Below are 17,419 nucleotides of genomic sequence, written 5' to 3'. Positions count from 1 at the left end.
GAAGAGAATTTCCAAGAACAATTCCTGCGCTGCTCACCCCATTCCACCTCTCTCTCTCTCTCTCTCTCTCTCTCTCTCTCTCTCTCTCTCTCTCTCTCTCTCTCTCTCTCTCTCTCTCTCTCTCTCTCACACACACACACACACACACACACACACACACAGTGCATATTCCTGAAACTCTTCCGGAGACGCATGTCATCACAGGACCACTGGGACAGACATGTCTGCGAACCCACTGCTAAGTTTTTCTCCCTACTTTGTCAATTCTCTGAGGGGGCAGGGATGCTGTTGGTGAAAGGTTTGGGGTTCAGCCCCCTTCTCAAAGGAAATTGCCCCCACCCCCACCCCCTCCTTGGCTTTGCTCCTGCAGCGTTCTCTCCCTCCCTTTCCTTGGTCCGGTTTCTTCCCCACCTCCTTCCCTGCGCCTCCCCCCACATCTGCCCGCTGGCCAGCGGCGTCATCGCCCCCTCTCCCCTCCCATCTCCCAGGCACGGTGGGGCGCTCTCCTCCTCCCCAGTCTGTCGCGGGCTGCGGTGGTGGTGGCAGCGGCGGTGGCCTGGCAGTGCAGGAGTGGCCTCGGCTCAGCGCTGCCAGTCTCCTAGGCTGAAGCGCCTGGCAGTCTTGCACACACCGACGCCCTGCCCTGCAAGAGAGTGGGGACCATTTCAGGAGCGCTGGGATCGACTTGGGCAGCACCCCAGGACCCAATAAGCTTCACAGGTAAGGATGGACGCCCGCCTCCGAATGAGGGGGAGAACCTGGAAGTCTCCCCGAGAAAGACAGGACGCACCCAAGGAGGGGTTCTTTGAGCAGCTTACAACAGAGAGGGTCAAACTTCAGAGTTTCAGACCCAAAGAAATTCTCGGTCCCTCCAGCAGGCAGTTGTGCGCTGGCTGCTGCCCAGTTTAGTGCTAAGGGTCACAGTGTTTGCATTGGTACTGCTCACAGTACCAGAAGAGACCCTGTCTAATTTTATGATCATGAACAGATGCCTCTGAAAAGGTGTCAAACTCATTCCTGGAAAATCTGCTCTTGCCAAAAGCCTCTCTGGCGAGGTTAGTATGAGCAAGAGCCTCTCTCCACGCCTGCCCGCCCTCCTGCCCTCCCTCCCTTCCTTCCTAACTCTTTCTTTTATCAACTTGGGTGTCTGGGTCAGCCAAATGAAGAGAGCGTACTTTCGAAATGGGAAGGTGACATAGAAATGAAATGAAAAGCTTTAGACATGCTTTAAAATACTCTAGTTTAAAAAGGGTGGGGGAGGTTAGATGGATAAAAGGGGGTGGCAAAATAATAATTGTTAAAGCTGGGTGGTAGGCACCCAACCAAAACCCAAACCCACTGTCCTGATGTCACGGAGAAGAGGCAGGCTCGCACAGGCTTTCTGAAACAGAGTTGACTGGACCAGAGCAATACACCAAGCCAACCTCTCTGCCTTTGAACTGATTCCATTCGGAGTGACCATATGGGACAGAGTGGAGGCCCCTGTGGGCTTCTGAGGCTGTCCGTCTTAATGGCAGTAGAAAGCCTTCTTTCTCCCACTATAGCCCCGACCCTGCAGTTAGCAGCCCAACACAGAGTGCACATTGCCCCCAGAGCTCCTGTGGATGGTCGGAATATGGGTTTCTACTTTCCCTTTTTTGTGTGTCTGTGTGTCGTTTTGAAATTTCCTATAATGAGAAGTTGTAAAAACTATCGTTGCTGGAGTCCTCTGATTTTCTACATCTCTCAAAAGGAAGCTGCATGTTTTGCCTCCCTTTGAAAATAATCTTTGACTAACCCTCTGACTTCTAAAATTGTATCCCAGGTGTATCTCTATAAGTCTACCAAAGGTTATAAAAATTTTATTTTGCTGCCTGGAAGTTAGGCTTAGAATTGGGTTTGTAATATAGACGAAGGAATGTCAAAAGTCCAGCCAAGAAGACACTTAGACTTGAAGTAGCAGCCAAGCATCCTATGGCGTTTTATTTTTATTAGGAAATTCAAGGAGCTCCTGTAAAGTAGGAAGGACACGATGCGGATGCCCTCACCCCCTTTCCCTGATGGCTCAGAAACCTGTCTACGAAGTCTTTTAATGTTTTCAAAAGTGAAATTGTGTGGCATCGCACATGGCAGGTGTTCATTCCATGGCAGGGTAAATAATTGCTAGTGTGAGGAAAAATTGCTATTTTTCCTGAGTAAGATATTTTTTTATTTCTTTTCCCAATGCTCAAATATCCAAGGCAAGCACACTGCAATGCTAGCACAGTACAATCAGACTCATGGAATTCTTCGCACAGCTGATGAGGAATCTGAGATCGGAGGTTTTTAACAGAAACTTCAATCAGTGATACCCACGTTGTTATTTTTGTAACATTGCTTAGTTCAAATAAGAAAATAAAGGTCTCCAACAAGCAAAACAGGAAGAGCAAAACAGCCTGAAAAGTAACTATTTACAGATAGTCTTTGCTCCCAAAGCTCAATCTCGAAGCTACAAAGATAAGCCAGGAGCCATATGAGGTGCACTCCATAAGTCAGTGCCAAGGAGCCAGCAGAGAATTCCCTTGGGGTGCTTCGTGCCACTCACCTCCAGCCTGATCTGCCCACAGCACACCCATTGCATAAATGGAAGTGTACACGGCCTGGAATACAGTAGCTAAGAAACAAAGGGACGTGTACTTTTTTTATTGTGATGAGAACCAGAAGTTCTGAGTTACTGTAAAATAATCAAATGTGTAATTTTATCAGCTCCCTTCCTCTCCAATCCTGCCAACATTTTTTAAAAGCAGACATTACTTTGTCTCCATTCCTGAAACTAAACTGAAAATAATGCTATGGAAATGATAATTTGCATAGAAATTGGCACAGTGGCAAGGAACGTCCCTGCTATTTACCTTCAGAATAGAATGCCCAGATAATTGAGCTCTCAGGCATGGGGCTGGGGGACTATAAAGTAGTTGATAGACATATATGGCATATTTGGCGGCTTGAGTGAATTGCAGCACATTTGGAGGATGACTTAGCAGTGCTGTAGGTCATGGAAACGTGCTGGCGCGGAAAACGCTTTTGGAAAACCACCTGCCAGAAGATGGTCTGGCTGTAGACAGCATTCTCAGCCCACAGCTCATCAGGATGGGCTCTATGGACTGTAGGTGGGTTTTCTTCGCGTGATGTATTCCATATGTTTCAAGCATTTACTGTCTTTTAGCCAACTGGACCTCTTCCTGCGGCCCCCTCCCCTCACATACTTCTAAAACAAATTCTTATTTCACAGCTAAAGGATTGCAAACGATTGAATTTGCCTTCCGTAGGTTAACTTTGCCCTCTAGTGGCAGGAACACAGTTAGCAGGCAAAGACCTACCTCAGTGAACTGAGAATTGAAGGCTGGCGGTTCCAAGCCACCTTGTGGCAGTTTGGAAGTCGAGCTTGGCGACCAGCTCTGAAAGCCCTGAAAACGCTGTGGAGTAGTTCTGTTCTGAACCCCGGGGGTCACCGTCCTCGAAATGTTGCAGTTCATGTTGATAGCTAAGAAGGGCTGGCAGAAAGGTTGCTGAAAACCAAAAGAGGGTTTGAAGTGGTGCATGTTCAGGAATATGCTCTTAGCAGCACTTTCTTAATGAGTCTTTCGATCTGGCCCGATCGGCGAGTCCATTCTACCCTCCAGGTCTTCTGTATTTAGTTCTAAAGTTGTCTAGTTTTCTTGAACAGGGAAATTTTCATTTCTGATCACGTCTCTGAATCATACATTATTTTTCATCTTATATCACTCCCTCCGTGCTCTAGCTAAACATGTGGGGCACAAGAACAAACCTTAACAAGTGCATTAGTTTCCTTTTGTTGCTGTACACAGTTACACCGATCTTCAGCTGTAGCGGCTGGAAGTCTAAAGTGGGTCATCAAGGTTGGGGTTCCTCGGGAGCCTCTAAGGAAGAATCGGGTTCCTTTCTTTCCCAGCTTCTCCAATCAGCCCCTTGCCTTGACTCATCACCCTCTGTCACTTAACGTCCATCTTCTCATTCTCTCCATCGTCCTGCCTCCCAGGACCATGACAATTGTGATTACATTAGGCCCACTTGGGGCAATCCAGAATAATTTCTCTTATCAAAATCCTTAATATAATCATATTTACAAAGCCCCTTTCACTAGATAGTCACACTTTCTGGGGATTAGGATTTGGACATCTTTGGGGGCCATTACTGAGTGACCCCAGTGAGATCTATAGCAATTCCAGCCAAAGCAATCCAACTACCACCCAGGAGATTCTGACTCCCAGCAACCCTATAGAGCAGAGTACAATTGTTCCCAGGGCTTTCCAAGACAGCAACTCTACAGGATAGGAAGATTCATTCCCCTCCCCGCCCCGGTCAAAGTGGCCGGTGGGTTTGGACAGTTGCTCTGGTGACTCGCACCCTTACAGTACCCCACTACCCCACTAGGGCTTCCTGGAGAGAGCAATTTGCTCAAAACTCATCGCTAGGAAGTAGAGTCCAATTCATGTCCACCCTATAAAACAGAACTGCCCTCATGGGTTTCCAATACTTTAAATCTTTATGGGAATAGAAAGCCTCCTCTTTCTCCTGAGGGATAGCTGATGGGCTTGAACTATTGACCATGTGGCTAGCAGGTCAATGTCCAGTATGCCCCCAGGGCTTCTTGATCATTTATAAATATCCAGCTAATTTTTGACTCCCACGGCCTGATATTACAACCAAAAGGGAGGCATAGGTCTGGCATTTTGCAAGCTGGAAAAATTGAAGGAAAAAATTCAAGCCTCTAGTTTCAAGACTGAACAGTTCTATGGGCAAAATATCAAGTGATGCTAGAAATATCAAAAGAAGATGGAAGGGAAACGCAGTCGTGAAATCAATAAGGATGTACTGATGTTCAGCAATTTGGGGAGGTAGCATACGCTTGAGAACCAATAGTACTGGAGAAAGAAGTCCACGCTGCACTGAGGACACTGGGGCAAGACCACCGTCAGCACCTGAGGGAAACCGATCGAGATCTGGGGCAAGACCACCGTCAGCACCTGAGGGAAGCCGATCGAGACGCGTCCACACAGTGCTGTTATCTACGCCAAGAAACCTGGAAGATCTGGATAGTGTGACTGTACGAACTCCATAGTCGTGCCATTCCAGAGAAAGGCAGAAACGAACAACCAAAGTCACTAAGATCACGCACAAGTAAGGGGTGTTGACGTTAATTTTTAAAACAGGTGGCAGTGTTACCTTGCAAGGGGGCTACCAGGAACTGAAGTTGTTTCAGAGAAGGCGGTAGAGCAATGTTCGGTGAGTGTCTAAAGTGGGCTGGGAATTGTGCTTCGTGAAATACTATTCCCTCTCCATCTGCTCCCAATTTGTGGATCTTGACTGAAAGCAGAGAGAACCAGAAATATGTTTACTTGTGTTTTCTTGACTGTAAAGACACCTAACCATTATGAACAAGATTGCACAGTGGGAATTCCAGACTAGTTAATCGAGTGCACGTGTCCATGTATACACCACAAGGTCATCATTGGAACAGAACAAGGCGATACTGCGTGGGTTAGAATCAGGAAATGTGGACATCAGAGTTGTCTCCTTCCACCGTACTTATTCAAACTGCATGCTGAGCAATGACGCCTAGAACTGGACGATGACAAGAACCAGCGTCAGGATTGGAGAATGACTCAAGGGCCCGTCATATGCAGACGACACAGCTTGGCTTGCGGAAATGGAAGAGGCCGTCAAGCACTTACTGATAAAGATCAAAGACGGTACAGCCTCCAGAGCTCACTGCCCTACTTTGCACATATCGTTTGGAGAGACCAGTCCCTGTAGAAAGATGTCGTGCTCGGAAAGCAGAGGGAGAAGAAGAGCAAGGCCCTCAAGGAGATGGACTGCCACGAGCTGCCACCCTGGGCTGAAGCACAGGGACGATTGTGAGGATGCCACAGGGCTAGGCAGTGTTCCTTTCTGTTGTGCAATAGGGTCGCTGTGGGCTGGAGCTGACTCGGTGGCATCTAACAATAACAACAATCACAACAGCAACATTGAATTGCCCAATGGCAGTGGATTATGCTCTGCTGTTTTAACTGTTACCGTTCAGTTTTTAAAGTCTTATCTTCATTCAGTGCTTCAGTCAGTGACTGACTGTTTGCTTGTGTCTACTTACTAATCTGTAGTGAGCTGCTGCCGGTACTTCAACCCAGATTTTCTCTGTAGTTCTCTAGAATGTCTCGGCCAGACCACCCTTGTGTTAGTCCAGGTAGACTCAAAAACAAATCCAGGGAGACTCATGTGTGTAGGAAAGACCGTATATACAAGAGCAATTGAATATTGAGAAAACATTCCAGCCCAGTCCAGATTAAACCCGTAAGTCTGATATTTGCCCATATGTCCGATACTGATCTATAAAGTCCTCTTCAGACTTACGAAACACATGCAATGACACCGGCTGCAGAAAGATCACAGGCCAGTGGGTGCGAAGTCTTGTGGCTCCAGTGGCATTGTAAGCATCTCAGCACTGGTGTGGGTTTCCACGTGACTCCTCCAAGTCCAGGGACCTCACTGCCATCAGCATAGTTCCATGTGTCTTGTCAGCAGAGAGTCTCTCAGGGAGTGAGCAGAGAGAGAGTGTGTCTCCCACCTCCAAGGAGGAATACTGGAGTTCCCAGAATCCTCAGGAGAAGGCCATGGCCACACAGAGGCCTCTTTAGCTATGACCTGATTGACAGATCAGACTCCACCCCTATATTCTTAATCTTCTCAAATTGACAAACGATTATATAACTACCACAGCATTATCCATCCATTTGATGCCAGTTTCCAGGGAGCATGAAGAGGGAGGAGAGAGCAGAGGAGATGGTTGGTACATGTGCAGTGGTGTTGGGAGGAGTTGTGATTATGGAGGACTAAATAAAATGCAATCATATTACAAAAGTAGTTATATAATAATCCGGATGTCCTTAGAGCCCTAGGGTTTTAGAGCCCTAGGCATTTCAGCCCATGAAATGCGTGGCTGTTAAAAACAGTGCTGGTGGTTCAAACCGCCCAGTGACTCTGCCGGAGAAAGCCCTGGTGGCGTAAAGGTTACGGTCGGAAAAACCCTGTGGAACAGTGTTCCACCCTCTCCCATGGGATCATTATAGTTGGGAATGACTGGGTGGCAGCTAACAACCACCACAACAGAACGTGTTAGGAGAGAAGTTAGCACTGGCTCTACAAGGTCATTGATCTCTGCTTAAGTACTCTCTGACCCCCACCACTCTCAGAACACATTTTCGGATGGACTCATACATGTGAATTTGAACCACTGCCTCATTATGTTACCGTGGGGAGGGGGGGGCAAAGGGAATGACAGGTTTGGGTAAGTGTGACCGCTCTATTTGATAGAGAAATCACTTCAGCATCAATCCTTTGATGGCCAATCAGCCCCTTCATTTCATGTGCAAGAAAAGTCACTCATTCGAAATATGTATTGTATGGAACCATCATCTAATGTTTCATGACAGTACCTTCTTTACCTAAGTTTAAGGTAAAACACAACAAAACAAAAAGGAAACTGAGCTTTGGAAATAATTATACCATTGTCAAATTCCATTTACTCTAGATACACTCACTCCAAAGTTAGGTTTTCCTTTCAATATAAATTGCTTCCTTAGATAAATTATTATTTCCTTTTCATTGACTGTGTTTCTTTTAGGATGAGGGCCTGATGCAGTCCCAGAATTTCTAATGTAGACTCAGGCTATAAATAAGACACAGGGAATGCAATTCAAGTATTCTGTGGCCGGGCAGTGTTTAATTACACTGAGGCTTAAAGGCATTGAGAAAAAAATATACTACAAAGCCACAGATATTCACAGAACTGAGTAATTAGGAAAACATTTATTTGGGAACTCTCTGAAGTGAAGCTGTCCTTAAACAAGAGAGCAAAGGAAAACAGAGTTTCAGAGTTTGTTGGGAAATATTCTGAAGTAAAACTATCTTACTGCAAATGGGTAGTTTAGAAATTTACCATTGCTTAAGCTTTGAATGGTATTATAACCTGTTTAACTCACCTATTAAGGGAACAATAGTTGTAAACAATGTGCGGTTTGACTGCTTATAAGGCACAGGACTCCGTGGCAATTCTTTGCATATATCATCTCATTTCATCCTCACAACAACCCTGATGAAGTAGCGATCACTGTCATTCCCACTTTGAAGGTGAGCAAAGCAAAACTTCGGTTGCTGAAAGTTCACATGCCAAACACATAGTCAAGATGAGGCTAGAGCTTCAGTTTTCTCACTCCTTGGCCTGTGTTCCTAACTACATTGCTGACAGAGCTTCTAAACACCACCAGCCATCACATTACTATAAACTCGTAAACTAAAGCCAAAAAAGAGAGAATGTGAACTCATCTCTTAGATCAGGTTCAGAGGTGGAACCACAGTGCTCTCCTAGGTAGAGTTAACCAACCTCAACTGATCACCTCGATTCTGCCCCAGTTCACATCCACTCCTGTCGTCTTCATGATCCAGTGATGACTGGATCATGAAGTGATGACTGTAACTCTGTTGCATGAACCAACACTGAAATTTGAAGGCATATGTCAGCCATCTGGAAAGCGAGCCTGAAGGTCACAATTACAATGGAAGACAGAAAAAGCAAGTTCAGGGGAAGACCAGGGACGACATTAAATCAGTTGCTCTCGAGTCACGGCAACCCCATGAGTGCGAGTCGAACCAGGGTTTATAGGGGTTTCAATGCTGATTTTTCAAAAGTGGGGTTTCAGGCCTGTCGTCAGAGGTGCTCCTGGGTGGATTCCAACCGCCAACCTCTCGCTAGCAGCTGTGCTCGTGAACCACTTATACTAACGAGGGACTTCACAAGGGGCCTTGGACATTTTAAAGTATGACGGCTGCCCCACCCATTGGGACACTGTGTGTTTAGAGTCAAGGACCAGTGCTTTCTGGACGATGGGCATTTGGGGATGGAGCCACTGAACCGTGAGGTGCTCTACCCTTTTGCCACACTGACATTTTACCACAGGCGGACTCAGATTTTCCAAAGGAGAGCGCCCTAAAACATTTGCCCAATTTTAAATTACAGACCAAATTAGGCAAGCTGACTAAATCCACATCCTCTTATTACTGTGATTTTGAGGTTGCATCACGAGGCCCTGCCCTTCCCATGCCCAAAGATAGAGGTGGGCACGGCTGTCTTCCCGTGGTGCCTGCCACAGAGCCGTGTCAGTGCGAGGAGAACCAGGGCCCTCCCATCATCTGTAGCATGAGGGTGGGAGGCATTACATCCAAGGTTACTGACGTTGGCCCCGCCAACATAAATGGCTCTACCACTCAACATTAGCAGTTGCTAACACAGGAAAAGAGAAAGGTTCAGAAGAAGCCTTGTCTGTTTTACTCACAGCTGAAACAGGGGCCCGGGGATCATTGGAAACGGTTAAGGAGTCTTCTGGAAGGGCCTGGGTCTGGAGGCGCTGCAGTGCTTCTTGAGGCTTGGCGAGCCACGGAGCACACGGGCAGTTTCTGGCAGTCGGTTGCAGTGGGGCCAGAGGATTTGCAGCTTCCTAAGCTCCCAGATGAGGGCGATGCTGGTGACCCAGGAACTACAATCTCGTGAGACTTGAGTTCTTAATCAGGGCTTAGTTCTGCGAAGGTGATTGCATGAACACAAAAGCTGTGGGAAATCCCACCGGTGCTTGCGCTTGCTCGGCGCAAAGAGAATTGATGGCTTCAAAATTTTCAAAGCCAACCCTTGGATCACACAAATAGATCACACAAATCAGTGTGGCCCAGTAACCAGGCAAATGCCGTGCTACTTCAATAGGAGTCAGCTCCGATGGGGCTTTCCCAAAGGTCATGCTGCAGACCAGAGCACAGGTTTCATTTGGCAAAGAGTAGGAGTAATTCTGTTTGTTTTTTTGGGGGTGGTGGTGGTGTCTAAATTCTAGTTAAATGATGGGTATAATAAAAGATCATTTTTTTCAATTATCATAAACTACTTATAATTTACTTTTCTAATTGTGAAGAAGCTAAACAGTTGTAAGACTACACAGTATTGAAAAAACAGAACCTAATTGGAAAATAATATCACCCACTAACTGCCAGCCAGTCAGTTCGGACTCATAATGGCTCTCTAGGACAGATTAGAACTGCTCAGAGTACTTCCATGGCTGTATTCGTTAACAAAAGCAGACTGCCACATGTTTCTCCTGAGAAGTGCTTGGTGGATTTGAACTGACAACCTTTTGGTGAGCTGCTAAGCCAGTGCCACCAGACTGCCAGTGCAGTGGTGGAATGCATGTTCAATAATGCCACAGTACCACATGATTTAAGAAGCCCTGGTGCTGCAGTGCTTACACATTGTCCTGCTAAAGTCAGCAGTTCAAAACCACTACTAGCTCCCAGGGAGAAAGATGAGACTTTCTGCTCCGTTGAGTGTTACAGCCTCAGAACCCTGCAGGGGCAGTTTTGCAATGTCCTGTGGGGTTCCTCTCAGTTGGAATTGACTCAGGGATAGTGAGCTTGGTTTGGGTTTGGACCACTTGATTCAGACTTCCTTTTCCTTGCCCAGGAATGCCTTTTTTCCCCCACACTGATTACTCTGGAGCTCATTAGTAAATCCAGCTGTCATTGAGTCAACCCTGACTCATGGTGCTCCCATACATGTCAGAACAGAAATGAGCTCTATAGCGCTTTCAATGGCTATCTTCTTAGACATTGATGTCCAGGCTTTCTTCCAAGAGACCTTTGGGTGGAACTGAACCAAGAGTTTTTCATTAGTAGCAGTGTGTTAAACATTAACACTACCTATCAAGTATTCAAAGCACCCTTGATGGTGTTGTGGGCTAAGCATTAGGCTGCTAGAACGGAAAGGTCAGAAGTTCAAACCCACCAGCTGTCCTGAGGGAGAATGATACCACCTGCTCTTACAAAGGTTTACAGGCTCAGAAACCTGAAGGATTCGTTCTGTTCTGTCCTGTTGAGGGACATCATGAGGCAGAATCAACTCCACCGCACTGGATTTTGGTTTGTCATGTGTTAAAATATATAAGATGATTCTTTGTCTATATTGACATAGTATTTGGCTACTTCTCAGCCATTGATGAAATTATTAAACACATGATTGTTTCCTTAAAAGCTAGTGAAATACCAATTAAAATTTTCCCTTAAAATTATCTTCCCACATGCAAATAACCCTCTTGATTTAATTTTTGCTGAGAATCAATTTGATTCAAAAATTACCATTTTCATAATCCATTTTGGTCCATTGATAAGCACCAAATAACTGATAATTATTGTTTTTCATTGAGGCAAAGAAAATAAATAGTAAAAAAAGTTTTATTGGCACTTCATCCACATATAAGACAATTCAGTAGTTGAATCACATCAAGAAGAGTTCTACAATCATTACCACAATCAGTCTTAAAACTTTCTTCTTCCTTGTTCTTATTATGAGTGTAATTAAAAAATTGTGGCAAAAATATACAGCAAAACATTCTCCAATTCAACAACTTCGACATGTAAGACTCAGTGTCATTGCTTCTATTGGCTGTGTTGTGAAGTCACTATTCACTGTATCATACCCTTTCACGGTCAAGTCACTTTTAAAAAGCGTTGTATAAACATCGTCACAATCAGTTAGGGCGCCGTGCCCTCCTGCACTATGTTTGCTTCCCAGCTCTCCTCACCCTTGACAAACCATTGCCTCCACGACTGTTTCCGTGCATCTACTCCTGGGCTTCATAGCCGGGCAGCCTAACAGAAACAATGAAAAACAAACCACACCAAAGCAGAAAGAAGAAAATATAATGATGATAATATAAAGATAAGCATAACAATAAAGGGTAAGAAAGAAAAGACCACCAACAATCTTTTAAAAGCCAAAGAAGAAAGTTCTGTCTTGCAACAAGTGATGGGAATATTAAACCTGAAGCAAATTCAGGTTGGGTCAAGAGGGAGGTCTTCTGAGCAGGTATCATATTATAGTCACCCACCATAGATCCATCCATCATAGTCAAGTTTACAATAATCTCTGCCTGATAGGAAAGTTGTTTGAATCCCTCGTCTGTGGCTAGAGGGGATCTGCCCAAGGCTGAATCTGACGAGCCAGTCTGCAGACGGATGTGGGGCTCCCACTGTCCTCCACAGTCTTATATAAAATGGATGTTCACAATTTGAACATCCCCTTCATCATACTTTCCCCTTCAGCATATTTGGATTTTTTTATCGTCATCTTTGGATCACATAGGCTGGTGCTTCTTCCATGTGGACTTAATTTATGCTTCATTTAGATGGCTGGTTGTTTAAATACAAATCCTTAAGACCCCAGAGGCTAATCTAATTGATAGCCAGGCACCATCTGCTTTCTTCAGCATACTTTGCTGTAGCTTCCTTATCTTCAGTAATCTCTTCATGACGGTGAGTATCGAGCAGGGTCATTTTATAAGAACTTACTGTTCTTGGATTGGGGTTAAAATTAAGTGGGAGCCCAGAATCTACCTGGCTGTCCCTGTGTTTTAAATGACTCTGGTTCACTTTAGCAGTCATGTTATCATTTCAGGACAAAACAAACAAAAACACAAAACAACAGCAGAAACAAACCAGAAACAAAACAAAAAAGAAAAACATCATAATTATTCCCCGGGTTATAAAGCGATTTCATTGATAACAACGATAATTTATTCAATGGCATAGAATTTAAGGTACTCGTAATAATGAGGATTTTATGGGAGTATAGTCCAATTTTGAGTTGCAATCTATGAGTTGTTGTTTTGTACAGATTGATTTCTTAGTTGATTGAGCTCTGTTTCCCTTGAGCCTGACAGGTGGTGCTAGGGGGAAATTTCCTATAAAATTTCTTACAAGGGAAGATTAATGCCTGTCATATTAATGCAAGGGGAGTATTGAAGAACTAACTATTTGGTGGTCTGGATGCCCACTAAGCCAGGGGTCCCATGCAAGGTCCTTTGGCCTCAGGTACAGTAATTTTAAGGTAGCGCCCAGTTTGTTCAGTCTGGCATCTGATGTGGTCCTCGGGGTATGCTGGGTTCTCTATAAGGCCAATGTCTAAGCCATCACAGTGTTTAATGCATGGCGTGGTTCGCTGTGGTTGGGTATTCAGAGTGTCTACCCAGGAACATAGAATCAGGTTTCTGCTCCCCTTTGATTCCCTGCAATTATTGTTCAGCACCCATATGGCAATCCAGGAGCATTGCCAGTGTTCCACAAACTCACAGCTTTAGTATTCAGCAACATCCCATTGTGGAGCATTTTCATAGGCTGCTGCATATGGATGGTGGGTCCCAGCACAACTAATGTGAAAAAAAAAAAGCATAGTTCTGCTTATAATCAAGCCAGGTCAATAGATGATCAACCCATTTATGACCTCTTCTTTTTTTTTAAACATCATCCATTTATTTGCATAGCACCTTCATATTAGTTTAAGGAGCCCTGGTGGTGCAGTGGTTACGTGGTGGGCTGATAACTGCAAGGTCAGCAGTTTGAAACCACCAGCAGCTCCTTGGGAGAAAGATGGGACTTTCTATTTCCATGAAGAGTTATGGCCTAGGAAATTCACAAGGACAGTTCTAACCCTGTCCTCCAGAATCGTTATAAATTGGCATCAATTTGATGGTAGTTAGTTTTTGTTCTTTCTTTTATTAGCTTGGCCTGTAAACTCTGATTTTAAAAATTCAGTTCATTCCAATAAATCTTTTTTGAGCTCTGTAATTATTTATGTTCTAGAGGCAATTAATTTATAAACTTTGCTTTTAAGAAATGAAGGGGAAAAGTTCAAGACACCTGTTCCTGTCATTTTCAGAATTATCTGGAAATAAGGTTCTCGGCAACCCATGGGGGAAGAATATGTAGCATAGACAACAGGGGCCCCCAGTGTGTCACCCCATCTTCTTCTTCCTGGGATGGGATGTCTGGAGAGCTTATGGTGCAGGGAAGGGTTGATGAAAAGTAGTTCACTGAATTTGAAACTCTGTATGAGGAGGCCTGGTGATCCAGGGGTTATGCATTGGGCTGTGAACAGCATGGTGGGAAGTTCAAAGCCACCAGCAGTTCCTCGGGAGAAAGCCTGGGCTTTCTACTCCCATAAACAGTTACAGTCTCGGAATCCACAGAGGGTCAGTATGAGTCAGCATTGAGCTGATGGCAGAGAGAGAGAGAGAGAGAGAGAGAGAGAGAGAGAGAGAGAGAGAGAGAGAGAGAGAGAGAGAGAGAGAGAGAGATTACTTAATAGCACTTTTATCAAATCAGTAAATCTAAGTAAAGTGAAAGTAAGGACTCCTGTTTTTGATGAAGATCCAGGACCTAACTGAAATGGACAAGTAGCATATTTTAAAAGTAAACATTCTACGTCTTCTCTTTCCTTTTCTGTTTTTCAGGACAAACCAGAACAAAATGAACACTATCCTGTTTTGGTTGCTACTTTCCACTCCTGCCTGGCCCCTCACTGACGGATCTGGGAAGGATCAGGATTTCACGTGGCACTTGAGAAAAGTACCCCGGGTGTTCAGTGAGAGGACTTTGCAGCTCAGCAGCCCACCCTTTGAGGCAGAGGCTCACATGGCGTTACCCAGTGGGTGTGGCATCGAATGCCAGAAAGCACGCCCGGCGCCCAGCCTTTCTGAACTAGAGGCTTCCCTGTCCTATGAGACTGTCTTTGAGAACGGCACTCGGACCTTGACCACAGTAAAAGTTCAGGATTTGGTCCTTGAGGCGACTCGCAATTCCACCACCAGAGGGGCCCCGACGCGGAGGAAGAGACAGGTGTACGGCACAGACAGCAGGTTCAGTATCTTGGACAAAAGATTCTTAACCAATTTCCCTTTCAGCACGGCTGTGAAGCTCTCCACGGGCTGTAGTGGCATTCTGGTCTCCCCTAAGCATGTCCTCACGGCGGCCCACTGCGTTCACGATGGGAGAGACTACATCAAAGGGAGCAGAAAACTCAGGGTGGGGCTGCTGAAGATGAGAAACAAAGGGGGCAGCAAGAGACGTGGGGGCTCAAAGAGGAGCAGGAGAGAAGGCCCCCCTGACGCCCACAAAGAGAACCCAGAGGAGAGAGCCCGGGGTGGCAGGAGGAGACAAGGTCGTGGCCAAGGTCAGCGATCCCCCCGGGGCAGGCCCTCCTTCCAGTGGACCCGGGTCAAGAACACCCATCTTCCCAGAGGCTGGGTCCAAGGGAAGGGGAGCGCCGCTGCCTTGGACTATGACTACGCTCTTCTCGAGCTAAAACGGGCCCACAAAAAGAAACACATGGAACTAGGGATCAGTCCAAGCGTCAGGAAGATGCCGGGTGGGATGATCCACTTCTCGGGATTTGATAATGACCGAGAAGATCAGTTGGTCTACCGGTTTTGCAGCGTGTCCGACGAGTCTGCTGATCTCTTCTATCAATATTGCGATGCGGAGCTGGGCTCCACCGGCTCTGGGATCTACCTGCGTCTAAAGGAGGCGGCCGACAAGAAGACTTGGATGCGCAAAGTCATTGCTGTCTACTCGGGCCACCAGTGGGCGGACGTCCACGGTGCTCAGAAGGATTACAACGTGGCTGTGCGCATCACACCTCTCAAGTATGCTCAGATTTGCTTCTGGATTCATGGGAATGACGCCAATTGCACTTACGGCTAGCAGGGAGACCCAAAACAGGGCCATGTGCTGTGGAAATCCCACTGAAATTCCTTTCTGATGGTTGGAGCCACAGCACCTCCTGTGACCTTAGGAGGTTAGGCTTGGCCTTGAACCTATCAAAAGTATTTCAACCTTTTTTTTTTAAAAACATCTATCCTTTCAAAATTCATAGATTTTCACACCGTTAAAAATAAGGCAACTATTCTCAAACTCAATAGGTACATCAATGGCAAGTATACACTTTTGTTTACATAGTGCTAAGTGTGCTTTTGGGGAAAAGTTTTTGTTTCTTTTTACTTGGTAACAATTTAGGTGCTTTGTAACCCTTCGGACTTGTACGGTAGCAAGGTTATGACTTCACAATGGACTCATCCCTCTAAGAAGATGCAAAAAGAAGATGCAAGACTCGGATGCAAGTGGTACACTCACTGTGAAACTGCATCCCCTACGTAGGCGGCAGCACATGCGCCTCAAGTCAGAGGTTGCCATCTACAAGATTCCTCTGAGCTGCGCCATTCAGGTCATGCCCTCGGTGTTTATATTGTGCTTTTTGTTGGGCCCGAGGTTTTTTCTCTATATATTATTATTAATTTTTCTTTTGGAAGAAATGATAAATCTGAAAGAACAACCCATTTTTAAAAACCAACCATTTCACTGCTCAAAAACCTATGTAGCAACTGAAGCGTGCACTCTTTCAAGATGGTGAGGAATATTTTGTTCTATCAGTTAAGCCTTGTTTGAAACAAAGGGGAGGTTACTATTTTAAGACCTCAAGTTTTTATCTCACTAATATTCAAACCTAGGAATTATCATGCATGCATGATGAAGTTCAAAAGTTACAGATGATCCTGTATTGAAAACCACATCATTGTATGTTACATCGCATCTCACTAAATGTGGGGCTCTATTTTTTTCTCAGCACAAGGAATCAGTGGTCTTTTCAGAAGTGATCTCTTGTTTTTTCCCCCCAATGGACAAACTTTAAAGTTCTTAAAGAGCCACAGGTGTGTTATTTCAACAAATTCAATAATTAAAAGCTTTAGAGCTGCCTTTTCCTATAAAGAGGAATATAATTTAGCAATGTGATTTTTAAGAGAAGGTTCCTATCATTTTTATTGGGGACCAAGGCTACATACTCAAGCTGGGTGGCCTTGGGGGGTGGTGGTGGTGGTTACAGTCTAGTGGCTGCCCTGGGGCAAAATAAGAGTAGGGAAGCAGCGCACATATCCTGCATGCACAGATGGCTGCAAACGGGGTTCGTTTGTGGATTTATGTTCCAAATGGTGAGTGATTTGTGATGGGGTGCACCCTAAACGTCAGGAATTCTGCTTTGCTCTTCCAGGAAGTTTCTATGGTACCCATCCTCTCTTCTACTGGACTCATCAAGCCACTGATTTTTTAAAGTTCAAATTGATTTTAATTATGCTTTTATAAAGAGTGTGAAGTTGTTCTCTTGAATGTTTTATTAGATTATAATAAACATAATTTTGTGTCTGGTGTTTTAAATACAGAACTTCAAGACAAGCACACATTCTTCTATAATGTGAGTCTGTTTTAAAGGATTCAATAAAATTTTTGAGAAAGAAATTAGTTATATAAGTCTTACTGTATCTCTGTTACAGGGTTTTCCATTTAGTGCTCAGAAAATACTAAATGAGTTGTGTCATTTCTTTTAAAAAAATCCATAAGGGGGCTTCAAAAAGTTTGTGGGAAAATTCCATGATGCCCCCCTAGGTAATTTTATTAGGACATAACCCAGCCATTAGACCATTCAATTGTTCAGTCACATCAAGCAGTATTGTACAAATGC

At 44.9% G+C, this 17,419-nt stretch overlaps 1 protein-coding gene across 1 annotated transcript; it reads left to right on the top strand.

Moving 5' to 3' along the window:
• The first annotated feature begins 513 nt into the window (after positions 1 to 513).
• PRSS35 (serine protease 35) lies at positions 514 to 17,133 on the top strand. The gene is made up of 2 exons (XM_075554823.1): positions 514 to 720; positions 14,361 to 17,133. Exon 2 carries the CDS (start codon positions 14,377 to 14,379, stop codon positions 15,607 to 15,609), a length of 1,233 nt encoding a protein of 410 aa, XP_075410938.1. The 5' UTR covers positions 514 to 720; positions 14,361 to 14,376; the 3' UTR covers positions 15,610 to 17,133.
• Positions 17,134 to 17,419: the final 286 nt, after the last annotated feature.

This window comes from Tenrec ecaudatus, chromosome 7 (assembly GCF_050624435.1).
Source record: "Tenrec ecaudatus isolate mTenEca1 chromosome 7, mTenEca1.hap1, whole genome shotgun sequence".
Taxonomy (NCBI): Eukaryota; Metazoa; Chordata; class Mammalia; order Afrosoricida; family Tenrecidae; genus Tenrec; species Tenrec ecaudatus.
This window is presented reverse-complemented; position numbering and strand designations above follow the sequence as displayed.

Bases quoted from the DNA above. Each gene is read 5' to 3' on its own strand.
- PRSS35 (XM_075554823.1), top strand. From the start codon at position 14,377: ATGAACACTATCCTGTTTTGGTTGCTACTTTCCACTCCTGCCTGGCCC.